General features: G+C 27.8%; 1 protein-coding gene across 1 annotated transcript; it reads left to right on the top strand.

Annotated features, from left to right (window-relative positions):
- Positions 1 to 5,576: 5,576 nt before the first annotated feature.
- Positions 5,577 to 8,738, top strand: LOC149893535 (uncharacterized). Its single transcript, XM_090077001.1, has 4 exons — positions 5,577 to 5,738; positions 5,881 to 5,964; positions 8,036 to 8,141; positions 8,263 to 8,738. Exons 2-4 carry the CDS (start codon positions 5,886 to 5,888, stop codon positions 8,408 to 8,410), a joined length of 333 nt encoding a protein of 110 aa, XP_089933127.1. The 5' UTR covers positions 5,577 to 5,738; positions 5,881 to 5,885; the 3' UTR covers positions 8,411 to 8,738.
- Positions 8,739 to 9,540: the final 802 nt, after the last annotated feature.

The raw sequence follows: 9,540 nt of genomic DNA, 5'->3' as shown, positions 1-9,540 counted from the left end.
CAAAAACATTAGCAATCAAATAAAAAAATGCTTTTTTTTTCTACTTTGAATATTAATTACAGCAATTTTAATTTTTTAATTACGCTTTGAATACAAAAAAATGTTACATATAAGAAAAAAGATTTGTACATAATAAGACTACTTGAAAATGAATAAACTTGTTTTTTTTTGTTTTTATTGGTATTTTAACGCAAAAACGTGGTCCTCCAAAACATTAGCAACTTTTTATAATTACTTACAAAAACTCACGGAAAATCAGCAGCACAAGTGTGCAAATAATGCCCAAGGGAATTGTTGTGTTTTAATTATTAGTACTTAACCAATGAGAATCAACTAATTGTTAATTTTTGTCCAGAGATAAATATGGAGTGTTGCGATTATTGCAATATTAATTTAAGATCGCGTTTATATGCTGACCACTCAAAACATGTCGTTTCACCGATCGAAAAATTATTCGTCATGTTAAAAAAAATCCTTTAGACAGCGCTAATGATACTATTAAAAAACTGTAGACGGTTACAACTTTCAGGACTTCTGAGCTTTAAAGCAGCAAAAAAACCTTTCATTTCTCAGAAGAATAGAAAAGCTAGAATTGAGTTAGCAAATTCTCATAGAGACTGGACTATAAATGATTGGAATAGAGTACTCTAGAGCGATGAATCAAAGTACAATTTGAAAGGTCCTGATGGAAATTTAAAGGTACGTAGACCTAAAGGTAAACGCTTAGATCCTAAATACACAACAGGAACAGTCAAGCATGGTGGTGGAAAAAGTGCAATGGTTTGGGGTTGTTTTTCTGGTTTTAGTGGAGTTGGACCTATTTACCGAGTAAATGGCATTATAGATTAAAGTAATGAAATGGCCGGCTCAATCACCTGATCTCAACCCGATGGAAAATTTATGGTACCAAGTTGAATTCTCCCTAAAACACAAAGGACCCTTCAAAAACGCTATATAAAGCTATTGAAACCACGTGGAATGAGATTACACAAGAAAAAATTAATAAACTCGTAGAGTCTATGCCGAGAAGATGTTCCTTGATCTTAAAAAGTAAAGGATATGCCATTAACTATTGATATTAATATTTTTTAGGGTAGTTTTAAAAAAGTTGCTAATGTTTTTGAGGACCACGTTTTTGCGTTAAAATACCAATACAAACAAAAATTCACGTTTATTTTTTTTCAAGTTTTTTTATTATGTTAAAATCTTTTTTCTTATATGTAACATTAACCATTTTTTTCATTTAAAGCGTAATTTAAAAAAAAAAAGTTGCTGTAATAAGTAATCAAAGTAGAAAATTTTTTTAATTTTATTTGGTTGCTAATGTTTTGGAGGACAGTGTATATCGACCAATTACATTAAAGGTCGAAAGTGGAAAACCTCGAATTGTTTTTAATAGTTTCTAAGTGTCGTCGGTTGTGCGGAATGCGGAATGTAGAAGGTTTGATTCATGATCATGAAGCTAAGAGGGAAATGCGGAAAAGATCAACCAAAAAAACTTTATCTACTGACTTCTTTCTTGAGAGAGGTAAAAACTGAAGAAAAAACACTTCTCTTCAAAAACTACCCCATCAAAACACCATGGAGTGCTGAAGTATCATGCTCCATTGAGTCCTCTGATACACAAGGTGTTTACACGAGGTGGTGTTTACCATCATTATGGAAATATTTATCAATATTGAAAGTGTTTCTTATGTTAATGAGGTATTTACAACCTCTTTTACCAGACATTTGATTAAGCAGCCTCTTCTATTTCGCAAAAAAGAGTCGGTTTACTAGAGCTTTTCTGTAAATTTTTATTTTTCACATCACTTCTAAAACGTAAAGACAAAGGAGAGAATATACAATAGTTCCAACAATGATAACTTTGCCCTATTTTAATGGCGACCAGTGAAATAACAAACATGAGAGAGCAGATGAGAAAGACCCAATTGTAACGGCTAAAACAAAAAAAAAAAAAAAAAACTAATAAGTTTGGTGTAGTAAAACAAACTCAAATAAAGTTTGTTTTAATATACCTAACCGATGTTTAAAATGGCCTTAGCTACTTTATACCTAAGTGGTATGTCATAGACCCATACGGCTGAAGTCCATAACTAAAGATGCTTGAGACTACACCATTTTGAAGTAAATTTAACCACGCAAGCATTGTCAGCAACACAAGCAGAAAAAACTTGCTTGATTCGAAAGGAAAAGATTGGTTGAAAACTGTAGTTCCCACATTAATAGCGTACTAAGGAAAGGCCTACTGATTCAGAATGAGATGCTTTTTTCTAACAATCTTGATAGGTAATTTTTATCGTTCAAAAGATATCCACAACATTAGCTTCACGACAGTTTTATTACATTAAACAATTTAAAACAATTTATGATAAATAATTTAAAATAATTTATCATAAATTAAAATAATTTATAGTTATGATAAACAAAGATAGTTTAAATTTCTTGTAGACAATTTAAAACAATTTATGATAAATAATTTAAAATAATTTATCATAAATTAAAATAATTTATAGTTATGATAAACAAAGATAGTTTAAATTTCTTGTAGAAGATGTAAAAAAAATTTCTGTAAAAAAAATTTTCAATGATCTCTATTTTAAAAAAATCTCAAGACCAAGTACCTCAGTAGTGTTGGCAAACTTGGATTTAGTGCAATGATCTCAATCAAATATCTTATTTAAGAGGCCAGAAATCTTACAAAACAAAATTTCAATCGAAATTTCAATTTCAATAATCTCAAAAAAACAAAAGCAAAAATTGTCAAAAAGAAATGATAATCTACACATGTTGTTAGATGTAACATAATAGTGGAATAGAATTCCATGTAATAATCAAGATACACCATGTTAGGAAACTAATAACTGCTTTGCTAAAAATATATTTTGTGCATTTATACTAAGGATATTAAATTACCAAAATTTGTTATAGTCTGTCTCAGATGTTTGAAATATAAACTTGGATAAAATCCAAGCTAGGAAGTGAAGAAATTGACATAATAAAGACATTGCAACTTTTTTTTTAAAATTAAAAAAGACAAAAAAAGTTTGAATAATACAAGTCTCTTAATAGAAAGCATTGATAGTAAAAGTTTATGAATCTAAGGAGCAGAGCTGGAATTAAGAAACGTGAAATGGATTTCAAAGATGTAAATAAAGTAACTTCAGGAGACAGCAATGGCGTTACAGATAGAGTAGGTGGACAGCGAGTTGCTACGGGCCCGGGAGGAACTTTTAAACAGGAGGCCTCGCCTATAACAAAAATAATCTCCTTTGGTAAAAATTTTTATAAATGAAAAAAAAAAGGTTGTGTAATTTTTGTCATTTTAGAAATAAATACAATAACTGCAATGTAAAATAAATAGAACTCTCGCGTAGATGCAGGAGAATATGTTGTTTAAAGTAGTTATGGATAAGACGGGCATTAATCTTTTTGAAATTTTGTTTTTTAGATTCAATTATGATTTATTAAAACGTTCTATTAGCTTTTTTTTTTTAATTAGAATGAATTTGCTCCATGGACGCCAATATGATTTAAAAAGTAAGGTGGAGGGTAGGTGTACAAGGGAGGATCTTTCTCATTGATAAGACCTGAGGTTTACTTTTAAAAATACAAAAAATATTACGAAACAAAATTGAAGGTCTATTCTAACGGGACAGAATTTGGTCTTGTTTGACAACTTTCATGTTTATTTCCAGACAAAAAATGTTTTACCGAATAAATTTTATTCTGATTCTATGAATAATATAGTCAAATTGTACTATAACTATGTAAATAAAGACATAATTTCTGAAATAAGATCGTTTTGTGGTGAATTTTAAAATGAATTTCAACAGCTACAAACAGTTGCAGATATCTTGAACCTCATTACTAGTGCAAAAATGATATCTTCATTTCCAGAATTGGCAACTATTTCTTTGTTTTTACCTATAACTTTACCTGTGATTGTAGTTAGGGTAAGACGTTCATTTTCAAAATTAAAAATAATGAAAATTTACCTTCAGTCAACAACATCCCAGGATCTAATTGGATAGATATGCATTATTGTATGTTAATAGTGTCTATAGTGATATTGTCTATTGATAGAAGCCAAAAATTTTTTGTCAAAGACCTTGAAATATTGTGTTTTTTTGTAGCTGTAAAGTATTGAAGATAAGTTTGGTTTTTACTTAACCATGCAGGATCAATTCTAAGGGAAGAAGAATTTTAGACCATTAAAAATACTTAAGTATTCCTTTAGATGAGAATAAATTAATGAATTGTAAAAATTAGGTGATACATTTTTGTAAACTGATAAAAATAAATCTTTTATGCATATAAAAATAATAGTTTTTTAATATAAAAAAATGGTTGAAACTTTGATTTTCTACCCGCTATGGTTTCAGAAGATTTGCGTCACGTTTTTAAATAAGAAGAGTTTTAAAAAATTTAATTTGCCACCTTAAAATCATGGCTACATCATTGATTTAAAAAAGGGGGAGGGGCCTCATAAAATCTGTATACGGACCAACCGTACAATAAAATCCAAAAAACTGGCAAAAAAACTCTAAAACAATTGCTAAGAACTAATAAATTATCATCATCATCATCATCATCATCATCATCATCATCATCATCATCATCATCATCATCATCATCATCATCATCATCATCATTATCATCGTCATCATCAGTAATATAACATATCCCACCAGAAAACTGGAAATAATTGCTTTTTGGTGAATTTTTAAGGATTCACCAATTTTTGCACCTTTTCCTGAGACATTTAATTTTTTATTGCGAAACTCGCGCACAAAATGCTCGCTTTAGTGTCACTTTTTTTAGGTAAAACAGTTCAAAGTTTAATTTGAAAGCTTATGTTTAAGATATTTGGTCACTATAAACAATATAAGACGACTAGGTATGAATCCAAATTTTTTTATTTTAATTAGTGTGTACGTTTTGGTTTGAGAAACCCAAATTTTTTTATCTAAATTAACTTTTGTGTGAGTAAAAGACTCTAACAAGCATCGCGTGTGTAGTACGCGCCTTTAGATACGAGTAAAATTTATTTTAAAAATACGTGGTACATGTTGTATACGTGGTATTATATGGTATTTGGGATCAAGGAGATCAAATTTTTTATTTAAATCATTATTTACGCGCGTAAATGACACTCAGACGCGTAAGCGCGCCTAATACGCGTCTTAGGTACGCGTTAAAATTTTTTCTAGTAACAAATTTAAATTTTCTGGCCCAAAAAGGTTAGTATTGATATATCACATGTTTATATTTGATGGATACTTAACCTTTCTAACACCGACTACTTTATCATGCTGCTAGGAGGCGGTGCACAAAATTTACATAATGTGCACTGCTTCTTGAAGTTACTTCATTCACACCTTTCATATTGTCAGTTAAAGTTATTTTAATCTATAAAACATTCTCTCATGTATATGCTCTAATGTTATGAGAACCCTTTATCCGTTTATGAAAAAATAAATTTTAAATCTAATTTAAATAATCATTTTTTGCTAAATTTTTAAGTTCGTTCCCAAACATTAACTTGAGATAACTTCCGCCGTAAATATTTCGGACGATTTAGTTTCGGACGAAAATATACTCAGATTCTATATCCATTTCGGACAGCATAACAATAAAAGTAAAATATATGTTTAAGAATAACTACGTATTGAATTTAGTGTAAACATATACAGACTGCAGTAACTAATTGGTGTAATATACAACTAAAAAAACAGGTATAACAAAAATTTATATTTATAAATAAAAATGGTAATCCTGTTTTTATATTAACAGACTATTTACATAAGACAATCTGTTCAAAAAACGAAATAAAGTAAGATGGGTTTATACGATGCATATCTTGTTTTATCAAATTAGAAAATATGGCTTTGTCTTACCTGTCATCGCTATTTATAAAACGTGGAAAAACCTCAATTCGTTCGTTTAGTGAAAAGTCTGGAGGTTAGAGTTATTTTTATGAAATTTTATATAAGAAGCTTACAATTCTTCTACATTACAATTTTAAAAGTAAGGAATGAGTATATTAATAATTTTATGTATATTTATATATTATATTAACTAATTTTAAACAGTTCTAGCTTAACCTACATTTGACAAATCATAAAAATGCAGAGCATTGAGGTGAGAAAAAACAACAGCTTATAGAGAACCAAAAAGCTATATGAAGAGTATTTCACTGCTCTGCAAGAAATGTCTTTTTCTGGCTTAAATTTCCAAAAGTTTTTTTTCAAAGCCTTGATTCCCAATTGAAGCCACTTTTTCTGGCTTATTTCCAATGCAAATATTCTGGATATCTGTTCATGAAATTTAGTTTGATTATTGTTTTTACACATAGGTGTAAAAATCCATCATGCTATTGTTGTCAAGTGTAATTCATTTTGATGGTTTTTAAAAAGATTCTTAAATTTCTCCCATTTTTTTGATCTTTTAAAGGATTTTTTTTTAATGGAATTTTTATAAAATTTAAAGAGACTTTTTTTCAAAGAAATTACTGTATTTTTTGATTAATGTATTTTTTGTTTTCTCTTCAGTTTAATTTAATCGTGCAGTTTCAATTTGATTTTGGTTTGGTTTTATATAAGTTGAAAAATTCAGAAGAATTCTAAAGTTTATGGCTAGTTATAGTTTGATTGCCTAACAAAATCTTCTCTAACAATTTCAAACAGCCTTTTCCCTCAAACTGGTTATATGAATCATGTGAATTAATCATTAAAGGATTAGATCTAAGATGACAAAATTGATGTTTCTTAAATAAATAGCATTATCTTTAAAACCATTATGTAACTCTCATTCTAGTGAAACACCTTTGATTGATTTAAGATAAGATTTGAAGAGCAATTCAGAGTCAATTCAGTAATTTTTTCATACCATTTTTAAGAAAATCACTAAAAAGCTATAATAGTTTGGTAACTGCTCTGGAGTTTATTTATTTTAAAAATTTATTGGAAAGTTGTTTAAAGCATTTTATAAAGGGTGTTTGTTAAAACTTTTAAAAAGATTACTTTTTGTCAAAAACTTTTATGATATATTTTCTTTAAATAGTTTATGCTTTTAATTATCTACAAAACTAAAAACATCTTGGTTTTCAATTTTATCACATGACCTATAACACTGCTTTCCAATTTAATTATGATTGAAAAATTCCTGATATTTTTATGTTTGGTAGTTTCATGTTTATTCAGATGATATATTTACAAAAAAAATGGAATACTAATTAGAGATTTATATTTAGCAATAGGTCAGTGTGAGTAATGTTTTTTGTTTATAGTATAGCTTCTCAATTAATCTCTCTCTCTCTTTACATAAATGTTCTGCTTTACATAGAGTTATAAGAAAACTCAAGAGATAAGTTTGACATTATATTAAAGTCAGGTTTTTTAAAGACTTAAGATTTTGAATTATCTCTGTAGCTTTAATGTAAGAGTGCCTAAAGTGAAGTAGTTGATGATAACTCTTTAAAAAAATGCATATGATATAGTTAGTCTATAAGTAGTAATATTTCATTGAAGCTTCAACAAAGTAGGGAAAAAGTAAATAATTCTAATGTAAATACTTACAAACATTTAAGTACTTATAAACATTTGTACCAAATCTATTCAGTTTTTTACCCAGTTTTAAAATATTTATAATAAATTGTTTCATTTGTTTTTTCAAAATCTTTGATATTTTTAATTAAAAGTAACATGCATTCAACTAACATGCTACATATCAGTTTATTATAAAAATCAATTGATTACATATCAATAATCATATACACATATAAGAATTGCAAGTTTTCAAGTGCTTTGTAAAACCAATAACCTTTATGATATTATGTGTAAACATTTTCTGGGTGACACTTGTATAAGAATGATTACTATGAAGATGGTAATTGTCTTTGAATCTTTTGAAATTTGATTCTGAGTTTCAACCATTTTCAAGTGAAAAATTTAACTGTGAAACAAAAAAACTCACAGATGCAAACTTAGTAATATAGGTTTATTAACCCCTTTTCTTTTGGTTTTAAAACTAGACCGATTTTCTGGTATACCTAATCAACATATAGTTTCCCCCAGTGATCGATTTTGGTTAAAATTTACTAGAACATTGCCAGAAAAAGATATTGGCAAAGAAGTCAGGTATGTGTGGTTTGATTTTGTTAAAACAAATTTTATTTCAAAACATTCAGCTTTTATTTTGAATTTTCATAAATGTAAATTCAAAATATAAGAAGATAGTTAACTTTTCCATGTTTATTAGTGTGAGTGTAATGCAAAAAGCTGTAGAACGGCGCCGCATTGCAGTAAATATATCTGTCATGGTGACTGGTGCTGTTGTATTCTACTTTGTTTTAAAATCAACCAGACAAAAGCGAAATGCAAGATTAGATGAATTATTGAAAGAATAAATACATGTTAAAATATTTACAACCATGTAATCATCTATCTTTTCACCTTTTAAAACTTGATGGCTAAAAGATAGAAGAACCCTGGAATGAACTTTGACGTGGTAGATTTTGTTTTGATTTATACTTTTTTTTCATTTTGAATGTGTTATACTTCAACTAGTTTTTGCTGTTTTTCTTGATACCAGTCATTAAAGATTTGTATTATAAAATCAAATTTATTTTTAAAGTGTTTTTGAAACAGCTAAAAGTAAATTGTTTTGTTTTGCGTAAAACTTCTGTTAACAACTTTATCATAGATTTCATGTTTGCCTTAAGTATTAAAATAAATATAATAATTATAATCAATTATAATGATTATAATCAATATAAATTTCTTAAATCTTGAATTATTTAAACTTCTAAGAATTCTGAGTATAAAGATGCTGTGTTATTTCACCCATTTTATTTGTATGCTCAAAATTCTTTTGTTTTCATAAAATCATAGTTTTATTTATCCTTTTTTTTTTTTTTTTCCTTTTTTTATCTTCTATGAAGATGGGCTATGAAAGCCCTAAAGGTTTTTTTTATATATATATATATATTTATGTTTTGTTTTCAACTTTTTTTGTTTTTGTATATTGTATTTGTTGTGTAATAATTTTAAATTACAATTTTTTTGTACACGATTTTGATGTTGTGAGGTTTAAATTCGTTTTTATTGTTTAAATCCTTCCCCAGATACCTCGCTATCAGAAATATCAAAAATCCCCCCCCCCCCCCCCCATCGCTAAATATTAAAAAAAAAAAAAAATTCCTCCGTTCATCTTCAAGTCCCAGTTGACTTTAAATAAAACCCAACTTGGAGGTTTTTAATCACCACTTTTTGTTTAAACTCAGCTTTAACTTAACTAAGTATAGATATACTTAGCAACGGATACTTTACAGCCTTATTAATTGGTACTGCTATTAAAAATTTTAACATGATACTTTTTTATAAAAGAACTGTACAAGAGAACTTGAAAAAAAAAATTTTTTTTAACTTTATTAATGAAAGAAAGAACCATTAAACTTCAAGATCGTTTTTTCCGTTTAAAACTGATGGGAAATACAGTTTTCTAAGAATTAAGAAAAATATATAACAAATTTATTAA

This window comes from Hydra viridissima, unplaced genomic scaffold (assembly GCF_058129835.1).
Source record: "Hydra viridissima isolate aposymbiotic clone 2 unplaced genomic scaffold, HvirCarnegie_v1 scaffold_1, whole genome shotgun sequence".
Lineage (NCBI taxonomy): Eukaryota > Metazoa > Cnidaria > Hydrozoa > Anthoathecata > Hydridae > Hydra > Hydra viridissima.
Note: the sequence above shows the minus strand (reverse complement) of the source record. Positions and strands in the feature narration are given on the sequence as shown.

Excerpts from the sequence above, each read along its gene's own strand:
- LOC149893535 (XM_090077001.1), top strand. The coding sequence starts at position 5,886 with ATGGCTTTGTCTTACCTGTCATCGCTATTTATAAAACGTGGAAAAACC. Across the intron at positions 5,965-8,035 it reads GTTTAGTGAAAAGTCTGGAG|ACCGATTTTCTGGTATACCT; the intron begins GTTAGAGTTATT and ends TTTTAAAACTAG. Across the intron at positions 8,142-8,262 it reads GATATTGGCAAAGAAGTCAG|TGTGAGTGTAATGCAAAAAG; the intron begins GTATGTGTGGTT and ends CATGTTTATTAG.